This window comes from Sorex araneus, chromosome X (genome assembly GCF_027595985.1).
Source record: "Sorex araneus isolate mSorAra2 chromosome X, mSorAra2.pri, whole genome shotgun sequence".
Classification (NCBI taxonomy): Eukaryota; Metazoa; Chordata; class Mammalia; order Eulipotyphla; family Soricidae; genus Sorex; species Sorex araneus.
In genome coordinates, this window is record NC_073313.1 from 270,044,499 (window position 1) to 270,064,602 (window position 20,104).

The 20,104-nt window shown below is 50.1% G+C and overlaps 1 protein-coding gene across 6 annotated transcripts in view; it reads right to left on the reverse strand.

Annotated features, from left to right (window-relative positions):
* TENM4 (teneurin transmembrane protein 4) overlaps positions 1-20,104 on the reverse strand; it is a 708,342-nt gene that overhangs the window by 163,805 nt on the left and 524,433 nt on the right. For all 6 annotated transcript variants that reach the window (XM_055123102.1, XM_055123103.1, XM_055123101.1 and 3 more), the window contains one exon: positions 5,767-5,937. In XM_055123102.1, coding sequence (XP_054979077.1) covers positions 5,767-5,937 — 171 coding nt within the window. The remainder of the gene's footprint in view (positions 1-5,766; positions 5,938-20,104) is intronic.

Genomic DNA, 20,104 nt, shown 5'->3' on the forward strand with positions numbered 1-20,104 from the left:
TTTGGGGAATAAGAAATTAAATGCCTTTCCCCCCTAGCTTTGTAAGATTCCTTACAAAGCACATTTGATGCTGAAATGGAGCTTGGCAGGGCATTGTTGTAGTCATAAAATATTTTACTGTTTTAAATAATAAAATTCAATTTGAATGTTAAACTTCTCCATATGTTATCATTCCCTTATAAACTCCTAGGCAGAAACATCAGGTTTTTAGCTTCAAACCGTTAAATGTTATTTTAATTAAAAATATGCCAACAACAAAAAAAGTTTGAATGCGTGCTCTCAATAAAATCCTGTCATTAGCTTGAGAAAGGGCTTGCGTTTATTCCTTTATGGAAGGAATGTGGCCCAGACTTTTTACCTTAAAAATGCAGACACACCACAAACCACCGAATTCTGGTTCAAAGTTCAAAGACAGAAGCCAAATTCACAAAGCGTTAAGATGGGAGTGAATTATGTTCACATCCGTCCTTAGCTGTTTTAAGGCTCCTGATGTCAGTCCTTTCTTCCCTCTAATCCAGGTAGAAATGAATCCACCCTGGGGCTACAAGGCTGTGAGGGAACAGGGCAAGGGATCTGGAGAGGGGGAGGGAGAGCTGCAGGAATGCAGAGTGTCTGCATTCAAGGAATCCCTGACAGCTAAGAAGAAATCATGAAAACTCCTCCCAGCTTTTGACACAGCTTCGAAGAAGTCTGCACAGTACGTCTCCCCCAAGCATGCTTACAGGTGACAGCTATGGTAGCAGGTAAACCCTGGGACTTAGTAGGTCAGAGGTCAAGCCTGAGATCTCTGGACATGTGGTGTATCTAGAGTGCTCCACCCCAGGGGTGGCAAAGGAGAAACAGTCTTTTCTAGTATTTCTAGTAGTTGAGCTAAACAGACCAAACTGGGAGCAAGGAATTGCCTTTGGTGAGTATAAGATTTAAAAAAAAGTAAATTCTGGTCTAGGACTTGACCAGGCCAGGACCCTGACTTTCTTGGCTGGGTTGGGGAGAACTTCTCTGGGTCACTACTTCCAAAGTGGCCTTTTTCCTAGAGACAGGGACCAGCGACCAGCTTCAAGGCAGGGAAGGAGAAACCAGATCTGAGAACATAACCTCCATCATTCCTGCCTGCCAGCCCTTGCCCCAGACTTAGAACAGGGAGGGGAAGGAGACTTGGCCAAGTACCACTGCCTTGCTGGCGGCACCCAGGATTATTAAGAGTGACACCCGCTTCACTGCCTGTTCTCCCTTTGAACACCCATGCTGCCCTCCACTTGGCAGATCCTATCATCTGAGATTCGTTGTTCTTAATTTTCAACACTAATCTGTGACCACAAGGAGTGAAACTATTGCACAGCATAGTCAACCTACTCGAAGTGGAACAACGAGATAAGCCAAAGGCACCGACAGTTGGAGAAGTGTTGTGTATGAGAAGATTTTTTTTCCGTCTGTGTTTGAGACTGGTCTTCTGGGGAGAGGAAATGGTAGTAGCAGTAATAAAGATAGTAGATGTAGTAGCAGCAGCAGTAACTACTATTTATTGAGATTTATATATACCAGTTCAGTTAATTCTTACTCTATTCGAATGTATACACTAGGGCTATGGAGGCTTAAGAAAATTTTTGGAGATGAGTTTCCGGGTGCGTGGGGTAAGGTGGAGGTCCTTCTTTACTTGGTTTCTCCAAGCATTCAGTTGATGAATAATTAGATAAAACTCTCCAGGCTCAAATAGGTGAGCTGGACCTACTTCAGAGCAAGCAACCAGTGTAATTCACTGTCCAGCTAAATGGTAAGGTGAGTACAGGGAGAACCAAGACTGACTGAAAAAAGATCCCTAAAATCCTGGGGTCCAAGGAGTCAATATTTTGTATGAAGGCAAAGGGACCCTAAAATTAAGGGGCAATAGTCAATGGCTCATGAAAGTCCTGAGAAAAGGTCTGTATAATCACTGGTCCCCTCCTGCAGTTTAGCAAACTGTGTGAAGAACTTGACACAGAGTTAAGGGCCCTGAATAGCCTGATTAGACTTTGTTAGGCAGATTCTACTGATCACAATCCCTTTTGTAAAGCTATTCCCATTCAGGCTTCCCATGGCAATGCTGCAGAAATATGCAATCACGTCTCTAAAAGAAATTTCTTTTAAAAATTGTGGAAATGATTGCATAGCTCGGTGGAATAAGGGAGCTTGGGAAGAACTGAAATTCCATCTAGTTCCTAATCACACTCTCTGCTTTTGGAACTGAAGGTCTATCTACATAGATTCTAAATTCCTAATCAACTAACATCCTCCCCCTCCCTCCACCTTTCTGGTTCTTTTCACTTCAATAACCTGCACAAAGAATCCTTTAGTTTCCTTAGCAACTGTTGGAAATTTATTTGGTTATCAAAATAAGCCGCTCCACTTTGGAGAGCCCAGCTGAGTTGGTGCTCAGCAATTTGCATGGTTCAAACTGATGGGCAATTTTGATTTCATTGCAGAAAGAAGAAAACACTACCCCCAGCCCCCCAATTCAAGCCTCAGAAACACATGTTTATTCAATGTCTTTTCCCCTCTTGTCATTAATGCAGAACATACGTTCTTGTGACTTTATATAGAAAGACTGCCGTATTTGGTTTCCACTCCATGACAACCCTGAAATGGGTTTATAGCTACTTTGAAAATTTAGTCTAAATTCCACTTGATGTTTTATTCTCAAAGACATGATAAACGCATTTAAAATATGAGTTTGCCATATATTTGTATATTATATGAAGATATATGTGTATGGATATATATACACACTTATATGTACAGATATAAAAACATACACCCTTCAAAAATAAAATATTCAGTGGCCAGCAATGTGGCTCACTAGCTATGTGTCGGCTTCTTGTGTATGACATTCCCTGGTATGAAATCTCCCTTATCTCATGTATGAAATCTACACCAAATAAACAATCAAAAATACCTCAAACCTTTAAAAATCATGTGAAGGGGGAATAATCATTTATTTGGAGCTCTGAAATTCTGAAAACTGACACACAGCTTAGGATTTGAATGAGAAAGAAGAAAGGAGCTTAGTAAGTGTTGAGGCCTGGTTCACTAAGAATCCTCGCAAGCAAAGGGAGTATCATCTTTGCTGTGCAGATAGGGAAACTGTGGCCAAAGAAGATGGAGCAACTGGCAGGAGTAAACTGAGCCAATAAAAGTTGGGCGACACACCAACACTGGACTTCTGCTGCCAAGATCCACTTACACCCTTTCCACTGCACCATCTTCCTTGCCCATCATTGTAGAACAGGGATTTTAATCTTAAGTCTGGAATCAGCTTCCTCTCCGATGCCCTCAGAAGGGACAGGAAATGTGCATTCACATTAGGATTAAAGACTTTCCCCCCTAGAGACATGTCTAAGAACATAGATTTTTAATATCACAATGAAAAACATAAACCGAGTAAACATTGGTTTGACCAGGGCAAAAGAAATTAAGAACCATGTGGTTGCTCATAAACTATAGGAGGCTTTGTCCTCTGCTTTGCCAGACTGATGTATTTTTTCATCACAGTAATTGCTTTTGATGCTGACCACTTTCCAGCACTGTATTGCATTTTAGGGGGTTGTAAACAGAATTTCCATTTGCATTAGTAATGACAGATAATCCCTTTAAGCAAAAAATACTCCAATTAAAGTAAACCAATAAGCTGGTGCAATTTTATTTTCTCCCTTATCTATATCTCCTGCTCCTTGGGAAAAAAACAAAACCAAACCTAAACAACCCACAAACTAATTTCATTAGAGTGGAAGATTTTAGATAGACCCAATCCCGTTAAAAGAATGTTTGATAGATATCATGGGGGGAAGAGGGGAGGAGAAAATACATTTTGTGAAATGAGACTCTTTACCAATGCCTTGAGGAGAAACTATATCTTAAATCTGCATTTGTACATCTGAGTTAAAGATGGTCTTCATTTACAACATTCACCCAGGTCAACTGACAACTCAAGCTAACATGTGGCTCATCGGGCAGAGGCAGGACCATGGACAGGGACCACTGAGTGACTGAAGGGTCCTCTCCTGGCTTTGAAGAGGAATCACTAGTTTCTTACTCTGTTGAACTTGAACTCAGGGATTTGTCTTCAGACAAGAGTTCTGTTCGTGGCACCACTCATGTTCCTACTCCCTCCCACGAGGAGGTGAAATAAAGTTTTTAGTATTTTAAAGGAATAGGCTGGCTTTACTTCTCAAAAGAGTAGGCAGGGGCTCTGACTGGCTCTGAAAATGCCGCCCAATTCTCATAGCCCTTAAACATGATAATAGGGCAAGCGCTAATCTGGGCTTTTGGGGTCATTCAGAGGTCATGAGTAGGTACTCCAACCAGGAATACAAGCTCTTGCCAACCACACCAATTTCCAAATAAATCCTTGAAAGGACCCAGATGCTCAGAAGTCATGACCCCAAAGTAATTCCCGAAGGAACTGAGATAAGAGGAACAGAGATGAGAGAGGTATAGGCTGGAGGCAGTTAAACCTGTGTGCAGCCTGAGAGGCCATAAGGGAGAGATGTCAGGCCATGGATACAGGAGAAGGGAGGGCCACACGCCCAGAAAGACCTCTGGCCTGACCCACTTGTTCAGATATTTTCCCCAGTACCAGTTTTATGGGCCTGTGTCACTCTGAATGACAATCAAAGGATTTCATGTTGATGGAATATGGGAGAGACCTTTGGGAAGCCTAGAGGTAGGTCTAGGGTTGTTCCAGTCAAGAGCAGCGAGTACGCCGATCGCCATCACTTCCACCACTGAGGGAAGAAGCACTGCGCAATGCGGTTCCTCATCTCCATCTCCTTCTGGGTCCTGTGACCCTGTGTCAGTCGGGTGGTTCATCCGGAGGAGGAGTGAGAGCCAGCACTATTGTGCTGCTCTGGGCTCAGACCCAAACCCATCCCTCCCTGGCACCATGATGCTGGCCAAATGACGTGACTCAATGATCTGGAGCCTCTGCATCTAAAACGATACTTACCTCACAAGTGCACTGTGAGGATGACATGAAAAATGCTCTTAACAAAAAGCTCTGAAGAGAGCAGTGTGCAAACACTCACGTGCATGAGCAGGGGGTGGGGTTGGCGTGGGGAAACTTGGGGAAATAAAGTGACTTTCTCAAGGCTGGAAAGTGCTAGAACGCCTGAATTGGGGAATCCATTAAAGCACAACGGGGGGGCTGGAGCGATAGCACAACGGGTAGGGCATTTGCCTTGCACGCAGCCGACCCGGGTTCAATTCCCAGCACCCCATATGGTCCCCTGAGCACCGCCAGGGGTGATTCCTGAGTGCGGAGCCAGGAGTAACCCCTGTGCATCACCAGGTGTGACCCAAAAAGCAAAATAAATAAATAAATAAATAAATATAAAAATAAAGCACAACGGTCTGAAGCAGTTACCTCAGATGCACCATCCACCCACCTGCTCACACCCCACTCCCAGAGAATACCCACCCAAGCCAAGAGATCTCTCCTGCAAGTCTCACCATGCCCCCACCCCCACCCCAACAGTGGGAAAGCCCCGCTTCCCTCGAGACATGAGATGAGACACCGCCCAGCACATGAGTCCAGCCCAAGCCCCGCCATGAGCTCACAGTGACAGGGAACCATGACGGAGGTACAATGGACTGGCAGCCGTGTGGAGTGCAGAGAATGGAGGAAGCGCCCGGGCATGGAGCTGGGAGTCAGCACACAATGGGGCAGAAATGGAGTGTCCTCGGCTCCAAGGCAGACACAGAGGACGCACGACACGGACATCACAGCAACCCTACCTTCTGCCGTTCCTTTGCCTGGCCTGTCAGGGCTCTCTAAGCCAGTGCCCCCTGAGGGATACAGGGAAACGTCCGTTGGCACAGGCCAACTGCTGGCTGTGTCCTCCGTGATCTCATACGTCTGCCCCTCCATCGGCTGCAGGTGCCAGTTCAGGGCAAACAGGTGCATGGCTGTGGTGAGCAATGAGAAAGGTCATTGTTTTCCGCTCGAGGTGGAACCAGAACTCCCAAGCCAGAGGGGAAGGCGGGCAGGGTGGGGAACACCAGATCTCAGTGCGATTCAGTTCAGCAGACCCTGAAGAAAGACCAGTGAAAAACTAAATTTTCCTTGGGGACTCAGATGACCCAGGCAGGGTCCTGTCCTTGAGGGCTCACAGTCTGGAGGACGGGAAGAGGGGCAGAGATAGCAGTCTTGGCCCTTTCCTTAAAAAAAAAAAAAACCAACCTAATAACAGTTGCAGTTTAAAAATGGCAATTTGCATTGCACAGGGTTAATTTCCTTGATAGAAAAACCACTTCTACAAATAATAAGTGAAGTCCAACACCTCAGCAGGAAAATGGGCACGGTTTAACAGCCTAAGAGATACAGTTGGCGCTTAAACAGAAGAAAAGACTTGACATAACTTTGAGTAAGAGAAAAGTAAGTCAGGCTCTGAAATACTATCTTCACATATGGTTTGGCTGAAACGAAATGCTGCAAACACACAGTTTTGGCAGAGGGTGGGAAATAAGAGATCTCGTTGCTGGGTGAACATCATTCTTTCAGACCCAAAGAGGACATATTGACAAACAGAAGCCAGGGGGTTTAAAATACCTCTCTCACCCTGGCAGGCAGAATTTCCACAACTACAAATGCCCCCCGCTATGGATACACTTACACATGCACAGAATGTACACGCAAGCTTATTCACTGCCGCATTGTTTGCAATAGGAAAATACTGTAAACTCATCCATTGATATGGAGCAAACTTTACCCATACAATAAGTACTAGCCATACAAAAAAGTGAGTTGGTTCTCTGTGCATTTATTTTGGGGGGAGGAAAATTTTAAGATGCAGAAACAATGTCTTTGAGATGCTATCTTTGGGCAAAAAGATCCCTGGACTTGCAGAGAATAAGGCTATTGAAGGTGCGTCCTGGAGGAGGAGATAGGAAAGGTCCAAGATGGGTGAGACGCGGACTTTCATGGTTGAACTGTTTGGCATTTTTTATTTTGCATCCTGTGTATGCACTGATTTATTTTGAAGAACATATTTCAAAGGTAGCAATTTTCTTGTGTGACAACCTCGAGGAATCCAAAAGGTGTGAAAGGATAGTCTCCACCCTAGAGACGCACTGTGCTTATGAGGGAAGAACTCCAGGAAGCCTTGCAGAGACCTAGTGGCAAATGTCAGCTTCCATCCCACCTGGAACCCAAGTCTTACACCTTATCTATGGTCCTGATCCTCCTCCCCACAGAGCAGAGCCCCCAGAACCACCCCTCAGAGCTCTGTTTGTGTATGCACCATCACTCCTTTGTTCAACTTCCAGACTTATTTATTTATTTATTTGGTTTAGCTTTTGGTGGCTTTTTTTGAAATTTTTTTTGGGTAATATCTGGTGTGCATAGAGGTTATCGCACTCAAGGATCACTCCTGGTGGTGCTCGGGGACTATATGAGATGCTGGGAATTGAATCTGGGTTGGCTGCATACAAGGCACACTGTACTATTGCTCCGGCCCTTGCTTATTTAGTTTTTGTTTTGGGGTCACTCACCTGGTTGTGATGCTTAGGGGCTACTCCTGGCTCTGTACTTAAGAATTCCTCCTGAAGTACTCAGGGGACCATATGAGATGCTGGGGATCAAACCCAGATTGGCTGCCTGCAAGGTAAGTGCCCTACCCACACTGCTCTAGCCACCCAACGTCCAGACTTTTATAGAAACCAGTTAGAGGAACCAGGATGGAATGCCAGCTCTGCTCCCAGCAGCCCGAAGTGCGGGAGGGCAGAGGGACCAGCCACGACTATTCGGAAGGAAAAGAAGACACAGAGGAGGCAGGACTGACCCTTCTGCTGGTTGCCAGCAGAAGACAGAAAGTACAGGGACACGAAATCCCTGAGGGCGTGTTTCCTGAGAACCAACCAGGGGGCCAGCAGCAAGCTGGGTGATTGGCAGATATCATGTCCAATCACTGGGCAGATCCAACTGACAGACACAGGCATCAAAGTTCAAAAGGTAGCAGGGGATTTGGAGCGATAGTGTAGCAGTTTCCCTTGCATGTGGCCCACCCAGGTTCTATCCCTGGCATCCCATACAGTCCCCCAAGAGGAGTAATTCCTGAGTGCAGAGCCTGGGGTTATATCTGGACATTGCTGGGAAGCCCCCGCCCCTCCAAATCAATCAATTTATCAGTATGTAAAATACAGAAAACTGAAGAAAAGAAGACCCTGCCCAAACAGCTAATTCCAGTACAAGCCAGCAGGGAGAGCACATAAGGCAGACTGAGCTGGGAGGGTGCAGGGCACCTGGGGAACAGAACCAGACCCTTTGCCTCCCTTCGATTTCTGGTTACTGTGGAGCAGGGAGAGTATGTTGGGCCACAGGTCAGGAAAGTGGTGCTGGGTCCTAGATGCTGACAGGTCATCTTCTGTTGCGAGAAGCAGGATACAAATATTGCAAGGCCTCCTGTTCCTTATGGGACAACCAACAGGCAAATATCTGGTGAATGGCACATGTGATATGTGATAACTGCTTTTTTTTATTTTAAATTTTGTGCCACACCTGGCAGTGCTCAGGGCTTACTCCTGGCTCTGCACACAGGAGCTACTCCTGGTGACTCTTGGGGAATCATATGGGATGCTGGAGATAGACTCTGGGTTGGCCACATGCAAGGCAAGCACTTTACCCACTGCACTATCACTCTGGACCACACTCACTGCATTTTTTTTACCTCTGAGAGTAGGTCCCATACAGAAGCTGAGGTGCTTAACATGGGTCTTGCTCTCTCTGAAGTGCCCAAAAATAAGAAAAGGTTACCTGCACAGAAGAGGTGAAACCTCTGCTATTTCCAAGCCCGCAGTTGCTGCCGTGTGTGCTTACCTGCTGTCTTCACTTGGCAACTCCAAAGGTGCTGGAGCAACTGCTCAAGCCTCAGCAGACTCAGATACTAGCACGTTAAACGAGCAGAATCAGTGATCTCTGAGCACTGTCTTCTTAAGAGGGTCGGAGAATGGAATAATCCCAGAATAAATAGAATGTTCTCAGCTTTGTGAAGAGAAATGCTTTTAGTGGCCACGCTTTCAGTTACTTTGAACAAGATGCAAAGCAGGTTTCTATTTTTTTTTTTAAAAAAAAGTACACAGATGGAGGCCAGAGCAATAGTAGAGTGGGCATTGTGTTTGCTTTGCACATGGCTGACCCAGGTACGGTTCCTGGCACCCTTAATGGTCCCCCTCGAGCTTGTCAGGAGTGAACCCTGAGTACAGAGCCAGAAGTAGAGTGCAGAACTAGAAGTAGCTTGCCAGGATTGGTCGCTGAGTGCAGAGCCAGGTGTGGCCCCAAAGCCAAAAAAGACAAGAAAAAAGAAGAAAATACCAAGATGGGGAAGATGAGTTGGAGTTTGGGTGGGCTATGGAGCAAGGTCTGGGATCATGGAGTGTAGGGCCCCAGGGAAGCAGGTGTGGGCAAGACAGACCACAGCTGTAGGGTCATACACCAGAGGTTTAGAGGTGCATGTGGGCACCCCTTGCTCTCAGCTTGGCCCCAACAAACACAAACAAAGGCTCAGAAGCCTGATATGCCCCATGGAAGTGGGTCCCTGAGAACCAGGTGAGGAAGCAAAGTTCTGACTCAAACTCCATCACGGAGGACCCTTGCAAAGGCCTCTACTATGCAGAAAAGATGCTGCAAACTGGTAGGGAGGGGAGTGAACTGAAGGCTACCCTGACCCGGCCAGAAGGAAGGATGACCAAGGAGAGAAGATGTGAGAGGTGAGAGGTCACAAGAATCTTTAAGCACAGTGAGGGGTCTGAGTTTCAGGTCCCAAGCATAAGCCATCACGGAGTTGCTCAGGGAGAATTCGCAGTCTGGGGTTCCAGGGAAAGGAGGGGGAGGGAGAGAAGCCGTCTGCCCTCTTTCCAGAGGGGACCACACAGCACTGCGTCCACACAGCATGGCCTCAGTGAGCCTGAGATTCTGCCTGAGCTTCCACACTCCACTGACACCTGGTTTCATCTTCCCCTGGAGAACCCAAACACAGGACACCCTAATTCACTCAGAGCGGGCGGGGAAGTCACCAAGCCACTGAGCTGGGTCAAGTTCAAGGGGAGCTTCAAACTCACAAGCCCAGTGACTCAGCCGAGCTTTCCCTGGCATGCATTTTCCTTTGTTGTTGCTATTGTTCCTTGGCCATACCCAGTAGTGCTCAGGGATTACTCCTGACTCTGTGCTCAAGGATCCCTCCGGGGGGACCAGATGGGGTGCCAGGGGACAAAGCAGACTGCCCCCATGCTAGGTAAGTGTGTGTACATACTGTACTGTGTCTTTGGCCCTACATATTTTATGTTAAGTGGAAGATTCATGCACAAGATAAAGCCCCCTGCAATTAAAGGCTGAAAATGAATGTTTGGGGAACCCAGTGGTAATAATAAATATTTGTTTGCCCACAGTAACCTCTGGCTAAAGCCGTGAATCATAGTAAATGTAGGCTCTGGGGAAAAACAGGTGTAGAGTCTCCTGAAGCTAAGAACTCCAAAAGTCCATGCTCGAGAAAGAACACAGGCATCTCCAGAGAAGAAATACTCAAGCAAATAAGAAAAAATCCCCCCAAAACCCAAAACCAAACAACAATACCCAGACACAAGCAAGAGAGACGTGTGTTCAAGGGCGAACACAGGAACACGAGCTGATTGAAGAGCAAGCAAGCGGTAAGGGCTTGGAAAGGGACCTGCATAAGAATGCTGACAGTGGTTTTCTTTTAAAACTAGTTTTTAGTTAAGGAAAAGGCATAAGGATGCTCAAGAGGTTAGAAGCAGGTTGTGGAAAAACAGTAGGTTCCCAGGATCACCCACGCTGAAATGCTCAGGTCCTAGAAGTCAGGCTCTGCTGGAGGAGTCGGGACCCCATTCCCTCCCCATCCTGGGCTGACATTTCCCAGTCGCCCCTTCCTGCCCTAGGAGACAGAAAAGTTGGCAGAGAAAGTTCAAGCTCCATCCCGACATTTTAAAGAAAAATTCTCAACAGATGCTTTTGAGGGGCTCCCCAAAAGCCACCAGCAGGTGACTGACAAAGGTGAGGTTCCCTGGGTCAGTGTCTGTGGCAGAGTTTCTGCTGCCCAAACTTGGGTGCAGAGGCCAGCCTGCAACCGTGAAATAACAGCTCCAGGCAGGGACTAGAAATGAGACTTCAGGGAAATGTTGATTCAAGTGGCACTTTCCATTTCAACAGGACTGAGGGTAAACCCAGCTACGTGACTAACTGCTTTTTCTTTTATATTAGTGTTCTGTTTTTCTCTTTAAATAGCATCACTTATATAAAATTGAAGTCACTGGCTTTCATTGACTTGTCATCCTTTACTGGGGAAAACAAAAGCCCCAAGAGAAAATAATAGTAACAAGAATACAACGCTGGGGTCAGAGCCATAGTATGACAGGTAGGGCACTTACCTTGCACACAGCCAACCGGGGTTTGATCTCCAGCATTCCATATGGTCCCCTGAGCCCTGCTAGGAGTGGTCCCTGAGCCCAGAGCCAGAAGTAAGCCTGTGCATTGCCAGGTGTGCCCCGCCCCCAATCAAACCAAGCCAAACAGTAACATTTCTAAGTTCTCTTCTTGGTTTTGCTACAAAGTCACAGCATTAAAAACTTTCAAACCACGGAGAGAAAGGGAGAGAAGTGGGGAGGAAAGAGAGAGCTGAAGCAACACTGTAGCAGCAAAGAAAAAAGGAAGCCCTCCAGAAGCCTAAATGTCTAAAATTAGAATGACTTCATTAAATTATAAGCTCCGGATGGAATATAAGGTGATACCCACTAAAAAATTATGATGACAACCACCATTCGAGGCAAATGACAACCAGCAATGGGGGAAAATGCTTAACATATGCTAAGGAGGAAAAAGGGTACAGCACAAAGTTATACATTTCAGCTAGCTGCATTGCTGGACTAAAAAGGGTACTGATATGAAAACGAAAATCTGGAGTGGAATTCGTAAAATGATACCAAGTTTTGAGTTATACTGGTAGGGTTATGAATAAGTTTTCCTGACTTTTTCCAAGCACTCTTTAACACAGCTTTCCTTGAGAAGGGAAGGGTGTGACTCACTCCCAGGAGGAACAAGACAGACGCCCATCACCAGGATCAGGCCTCGGTGGGTCAGAGAGTGAGTCAGAGGCAAAAAGATGGACGTGTGTGATGTCAGTGAAATGCATTCGCTCCTTCCATCTTCACACAGAAGAAACCTGGGGTCATCTCCCTCCTGCAGATAAGGAAACCCACGGGCGGGGCAGCATCCCAGAAGTGTCCCCAGAGGGAAGCCGCAAAGCTGGGACCAAGAGCCAGAAGTTCCCAGAGTGCGGGCCTTTGTCCACGCATGGCTAACTGCAGCTGTGTCATAACACTGGAAACCAATTGGAAAGTTGAGAAGCAACCATGGCTTGGAAGCCGGCCTCACACGCTGGGGGAAAAGGCAGCTCAGATAGAGAAGGGACCACCATGTAAAGGATGCTTGGAGGGCCAGCTCTGGATGGGAGATGTGTGCTGAAGGTAGACTATAGACTGAATATGATGGCCACTTAATACCTGTACTGCAAACCACAACACCCTAAAGGAGAGAGAGAGCAAAGGGGAATGCACCTGCCACAGAGGCGGGGGGCAGGGGGATGGGGTGGGGGTGGCGGGAGGGATACTGGGAACATTGGTGGTGGAGAATGGACACAGGTGGAGGAATGGGTACTTGATGACTGTATGACTGAAACATAAGCACAAAAGTTTGTAAGTCTGTAACTGTACCTCACAGTGATTCATTTAAAAATAATAATAATAAAATTTATTTTTAAAAAGTTGAGAAGCAAAGTAAGGCTCAGCCTCTGTTGGCAGCCAGGCCAGATTCGCTCATGTGAGACCTTTTACTTCGGGGTTTTATCACCTCAGGTCTGCCCACCTTTCCACAACCTGACTACCCCGAGCGTGGCTGACCTCCACAGTCAAAGAAGCCACGTGAGGCGGAGTAAGCTGCCATCCCTGGCGGCCAACTCAGAACTCTACAGGGCTGGGTTAGCTGCTGGCCCCGTGACTCTGGATGGACACTGGCCTCCCGGAATCTCAGCTGCCTCTTTGGCAACTTCTGGCCGTTGTCAGAGGAGTGAATGAAATGCTGCATGTAACCTTCCAGCTGCGCTGGGCCAGGGTCCAGAGCGGCAGACACAGGTGACAGTCATCGCGGCGAGATTCTGCAATGCCAACTGCCCTCGTTCTGCCTGACAGCTATCAAAGATGACCCTTCTGCTCTCTGCAGGGTCGCTAGCCCCCCCCCCCCCCCAAGCCACCCGCTCATCTCTGAGGCACAGGGCTCTCTCCCGCTCCCACCAACGCGCACATGAGTTACCTGCCCGGTGAATAAAATGGTTTCTCAAAGCAAAATTGCTTTAAAGCAGCCCGACAAGGTCCCGCTGGAACCGACAGGGGCTACTTTTCAATCAAGTCAATATACTGTTTTGCCTGCCTGTCTCTGGGGAACCCAACGGCCACCATCCGGGTCACTGTCTCTCACCCTTGCATGAAGTGTTCGCTGGAGATCAGGTTTTGGCTGGTCTGTCGGTCCCACCCCCCATGGTGCATGATGTGACAGGCAGGCAGCAGCTGCTTGAGGCATCTCTGAGTGAAGGGGCGAGAGACTGGCTGCCCATGCGCAGGCCAGCCAGGGAAACACGGGTACCCGCCATCCAGAGAGAGGAATAGCCTTTTTTAGCCTATGGAGCTGAGCGGAGTGCAGGGCAAGATACTATTGTTTCACATCTCATTTATTAGGGGCCTCAAAACAAAGATATAAAAGAGTTACTTTTGTTTCCTTAGGAAATCCAGAATGATCCACAATTAGGCATTTTTCTTGACGGCCCCAAGCCTCAGTCCAGGGACAAGTGACTGCAAACCCCAACCCCTTCTCAGGGAGACTCTGCTGTGGTTCCAGTGCATGACAAAGGGGTAGTTTGGGGGCCGCAGAACAGAGGGTCCCCGAATCTCTCAACATAGAGGAAGGGCTTTGGCCCGTACCAAGGCTGGGGGTCAGTCATCTTAGGGCAACGGTGATGGGCTGGAGTCAGAGGACGCAGGGCAGCCCCGGCCTTGGTGCTGCCACACAGAGTCCCTGCCCGTCAGTGAGTCTGAGCATCCCTGTCACTCCCTCCCTTGCCAGGTGGAGGGGAGGGTGTGGGCCACTAGCTTCCACAGCCATCGCCATGCAGGTGCAGTGCGGTGGGGCCGGAGAGAAGCGGGCCTCCTTCCGCGTCTCCCGATGGTCTTCCAGACGCCGGCCACACAGCTGACTTCCCACCTGCTGCACCGCTAACTGGAACCTCTGTTTGGGGGGGATCAGGACAGGCCTCCTCTCTCTGGAACACTCACTCGGGCAAGGGGAATGAGGTTGGACAGCTGAACATGGAGCCTGCCACCAAGATTCGTGCCTTGGGAGCTGACGTCTCTATCGCAAGAGGCATGTTTGAAAGAGCGTTTTAAAAGCCCGTGTGGAGCTAGGTGTGTGAGACAAACCTCTTCAACGCCCTCAGCTTCCAGGGCTCCTGTCTTTGGGATGTTTCCTAGCTCTTTGGGGTTCTCCCCCACCCCCGCCCCTCTGCCACGGTCTGGGCACAGAGCAAAACTCCCCCTCCCCTCTCGCTTCCCCTTCTCTGGTGCACACGTGCCTTGCAGAATGCTGCCCTGCCCACCCCCCCCCCGCCCCGCCCCGGGAGATTATGCAACAGCAGTGACTGCGTGTCACTGGAAAGGGGTGGCCACCAAGCCAGGGGATGTGCTCTGAAAGCACCGGGCTCTGGATTCAAGGGCTGTACTGCTGTCACCTGGGAGATGAGGGAAGAGAGTTCCCAGGGGGCACAGAGTAGCTTCAGAACCCAGCAGACCCAGGCAGGTCTCCTCCGCGGTGACACTATGGAGAAGGAAGCACCAGCCTCCTTCACAGGCGTCTTCACCCCCTCACAGCCCTGACTCCTATTCTGTACGAGTTGGCGGACCCCACCTGGTACCACTCAGGATTTGTCCTTGGCTCTGTTCTCAAGGATCGCTCCTGGCAGGGCTTGGGGGTCCTATGCAATACTGGAGACTGAACCCAAGTTGACTGTGTGCGAGGCAAGCAACAGCCCTGTGCCATCTCTCCAGCCCCGATCCATGTACTCTTTCCTATAGAGACCATGCCAGACAGCGCTGGGGCATGTGATACCAGCTAAGAGCCGCCTATGGGGCAGCATGTGTGTGTGTGTGTGTGTGTGTGTGTGTGTGTCTGTCAGGGGATTTGCGGGGGTGGGGGGCACTGGGCCGGCTTTTGCCCCTTGGAAAGCCTCCAGAGGCTTGAGCACTACATCTGGGCTCCTCAGTGCCTGCCAAGAAGGCGAGGCCTGTCGAATTTTGCCCCCTCTGTCTAGCCTCTGGCCCAGGTGGATTCAACGTCTCTGTAGAATGGCTGCCACCTACCCTATTTCAAACACATTCTTCCACCCTTCAAGCTCTCTGCTTCTGGGAGCATCTCGGCAATTTACCCAACCAATGACCTCCAGAATTCTCTCCCTAGTCCTGGGTTCTCTCTCTCTCTCTCTCTCTCTCTCTCTCTCTCTCTCTCTCACACACACACACACACACACACACACACACACACACAACACCGCCGATAGAGCCTGTTCCTCTGCGCACAGAGCGGCATGGAAGCTCCCAGCTCTGCTCTGAGCCCCTAGGCATCATTGCATCAAGGTTACGATGGGGCCCTTGGCATCCCCATCTATAGATACAGAACTCAGACAACAGCCATCTCCTGAGTTCTCATAAGGGTCATCGAACAAAGGCGCTTTATCAAGTGTTTCTGAAAGAATAAGGTACTGGGATTTCATGGTTTCATGGCTAGTGAATCAAAGTAAGACTGCTAGCACATAAGGCACAGATCAATGTAAAGGTTATACATAAGACTAGCCCAGACCCTCGGGATTGCACCGTGAGGGTGCACACAGGGCTGCTGGGTGGGCCCGATGCACACTGCAGAAGGAGCCGGAAGCCACACACTGTAGAAAGTTCGGGTATAGGTAAAGAAAAAGGCATGGCTCCTGACTTCTGCTACCTTCCATCTGATCACCTCCCAAGTTCCCCGTGCAAGCAGGGCTGGCTGGAATCCCATGGGCCCAGCTGCACAGACACACACAGCCCGACACACACGAGGAGCTGAGCTCAAGGGAATGAGCTGCACAGTGAATGATGCTGGAGGCTGTGAGCCAAACGCAACCCCAGCTCCAGGGCACAATATCCTAACTGCACGCCGGTGGGCAGAGCGTCTGCCAGAGGAAATGCTGTACGCAGGCTGCGCTCAGAGCCTGGGAGGGTTCAGGTGTGCAGTGTGTGCCACCTCGACCTCCTTTCTCTACAACTTGAAGCACACTGTGTGCCAACAAGAGCCCCGCCTGACATCTCTGGCCCACAGTGGTCTAACAGAAGCAGCTTGCGTGGGGCAAGCTGGATGACCTTTTCCTTCAGAGTAATGATCGAGTCTCTTTCCAGCTCTCTGCCCCCTCTCTGCAGCCAGATTAGGTGGGACACAGAGATCCCAGCAGGAGGGCAGGCTTGGGGGACTCTTGGGTTCAAGGAATACTACAGATGCTGCTTTGGGCAATGCCTCAGCTTCCTTGGGCCTCTGCATCTCGCCTATGAAGATAAACTAAAGCTAGGACTGCACCTGGCACTGGTACCCGACAAACAGCATGGGATGAATAAGGCTGTGCAGAAGATGAAGTGAGAAAACAGACAGAACCCTCGGAGCCTGCCTGGTAGAAGGTAAAACTTTTACTGCCCAGGAGCAGTATCTCTGTGCAGAAAGTCAGGCCCCAGGATGGGAGCCGGAAGCTTGGGTGAAGGGAAGCCCCACGCAGGATGGAAACCTTCTCCCCTGTTGGGACTGATCCTCAGGTGTGGACACTCTAGCACGCATCCCTGGTGCAAGGAACAAGTGCTGGTGGTGGTAGACATGGGTTCTGCTTCTGGGCCCAACTTGAGGACTCAAACCAATCATTTCAACGCAGCTCACCTCAGTGTCCACTCATGTGGCCTGAGGAAAGGTCACCACGTGCTCCACACAAACCACGTCAGCTGCTGGAGCAGGGTGCCAGCGTGCCGGCGAGGCTGCTGCAGGGCGTCCTGATGCTTTGCCCAGTGGGCCCCTGCGTGGGGGGCGGTGGCCAGCGCCTCAAAGCAGTGGTGGTCTCTGCAGGGCTACACTCTGGGCCCGTCAGGGATAGAGACTTGTGCCTCGGATGAGGGAGATGTACAACAGACACTGGAACCTGACCAGGGGCACCGAGCCCCAAACAGCCACAATCTCTCTACACCTTCCTCTGCCCTGTTTTGTTGGGCTGTTCCATCTTCCGGGAATAACACCTCACTTTTGTTTTTGTTATTTTGGGGTCACATGTGGTCCTGCACTCAGGAATGACTTTGAGGGGGTATACAGGGGACCACATGGATGCCAGGGATTGAACCCAGGCTGGCCGTGTGCAAGGCGAATGCACTGGACTATCTCTCCAGCCCCCACATCTTGCTTTTCTTTAGATTCCTAGATTGGAGTGATAGCACAGGAGGCAGGGCGTTTGCCTTGCATGCGGCCAACCAAGGTTTGATTCTTCCGCCCCTCTCAGAGAGCCCAGCAAGCTACCGAGAGTATCCTGCCTGCACAGCAGAGCCTGGCAAGCTCCCCATGGCGTATTCGATATGCCCAAAACAGTAACAACAAGTCTCACAATGGAGACATTACTGGTGCCTGCTCGAGCAAATCGATGAACAATGGGATGATAGTGATATAGTGCTACATGCTTTATAACATGCGGTGCCTTGGGGAGACTGTATCTGGCCCCCACATGAGCACCAATGGCTCGCTCCTGTAGGCTCCTGCAGACTATGGGTTCAAACCCCAGCTGCAAGCTTGCACTGTCCGCTCCTACCTTGTATGGTATGCGTGAAACCCTGGCCTGACCCTGAAGGTAGTGAGGCTCGCTTGTCCAGCTTTGTCCCTCTGGTTGCAGGCCTGAGCCTGGGAACAACCCTGCTTCTTACTCCAGATGGAAAGATCCCGCCCTCCTGCTGAGTGTCAGTGTCTGCAGTCTTGCTATGAGCCATGAGCCATGAACTTGCATTGACCCCGCACCCACCGCGGCTCACTCCATGAGCTGAGTACTCAGTGGGTTCCTCGAACTTAGCCCTCCAAACACCTCCCTGAGCGCCAAGGGATTCACGAGGAAGCCAAGACTCAGCGGTAGAAAACGAGTGTGAGCTGGAGCGGGAAGGAAGGCCCCACCCTGCCCAGTCTCCTCCTGCTGCCTGACTTCAGCAGGGCAGAGTTCGCGGTGTTAGCTCTGTTGTATGAATGGCGAGAGCAATGTTTGCTTCTAGGCCATCTCTCCTCCCCTTCCCCCTCTCTCGCCCTCCTCTAGTCTTCCCTGCAAGCCCACCTCTGTCCCGGCCCCAGGACAGCTCTGCTCAATAACGGCAACACCAGTCATGGTTTCTCTCTCTCCACTTCTGGCCACGAAATGATGCTATTTCGTAGTCATTTGTCTAGAAGAACAACAAGGACTTGCAGGGTGGGGTGGGAGTAGAATCCTACCGAAGCTGCTCTGAGAGGCTGAAAAGCTCCTTCCATTGGAGCTTCCTTTTTTTGATGTTTTGCTTTCTGGGGCACACTTGGCAATACTCAGGGGTTACTGCACTCAAAATTACTCCTGGTGGTGCTCAGGGGACCATACAGGATGCCAGGGATCGAACCCGGGTCGACTGTGTGCCAGGCAAACGTCCTCCCCTCTGTGCTATTGCTCTGGCTCCTGTGGAGGCTTCCTGGCCCACATGGCCTGACTCGGCCCCCCTCTAAGGGGCCTCGTTCCCGCCCACTGTCTCTGCAGCTTTGGTGACCCAGGAATGCGCTGGTGGAACACTCGGACACTGGAAGGCGGACGCCCTTTCCTTCGTGAGGTATTTCTAAACTCAGATTTAGAAATCTGAGCTTGGACCTCACATTCAACACATTCTGTTGGGGGCAACTTTCTTCCCTGGTGGCCCTCACTAGGAAGGGGGACGATCCTCACAGCCCACCACTGTCGCGAGAACAGGGAAGGGGCATGGCCAGGTCCCTTCCTTGAGTTTCTAGAAACAGCTTTTCCTCTTGCTCATCTTCCAGGCCCAGACATCCAAGAAGCTCTGTGCGCTGGAAGAACCTCTGGACCCAACATTCCCCTTTCCTGCCCCAGCCCTCGCATGTGGCTCGGCTCCCTAGCCTTCTGGGTAGGGCCCGGGGCTCCTAAGGGGACCGAGGCTCCAGCACGAGCAAGACAGGCACTACAGATTGACAGATGACAGCTGGTGGTGGTGACAGGGGCCTGTGGGCCTGGCACACCCAGGGCACAGCAGGAGCTCTGGGTTGGGTGAGGGCATGCAAAGAAGCTGTGCCATGAAAGCAGCTAAGTTCCCTCTTGAGAAAGATCCCACAGGACAAGGTACTCGGGCCCCCAGGAAAGAACCGTTTACTCCTCTGGGCCTTAAAACTCTTTGTAACCTTCCCCCACCCCTGCCCACACCCTGCTCTAAATCAAGAGGAGACATACAGCCTCGCGCTGGCAGGAGGTGACCACTGGGACCATCAGTGACCACTGAGTGACTGAAGCTGTCCATAGCTCCTCTGACCCAGGAACCCCCGAGCGGCCCTAAGAATGCAGGACAGGAGCCCAGAGGCCCACACGAGCTCTCCCGACAGGACACAGCTGGGAGCAGCAGGGTGCAGGGACGTGGGGAGAGTCGGGGGCGCCTGGTGAGAACGCGCGTCCTGAGATGCCAGGCTGAGTGGTGGGGGGAAAGATGGAGTAAGCCCAGGTAAGCCCAGCCACCTGCCTGGCGGTGCTTGGGCCCAGAGGAGTCGTGTGCAGCACCTGGAAGCCCTGAAATGTTTCCAGGGCTGGTCCTGCCTTCCTAGAACCTCAACCACATCCGAGCACCTTCTCGTGACACATCACACGCCAGCGTCTGGAGGTGGCTGAAGGTCACCTGTGATTTCGAATCTACTAACTAAATCCCTCTGGATGGTCCAGACCTCTCAAAATGGCGCTTTAAAATCACC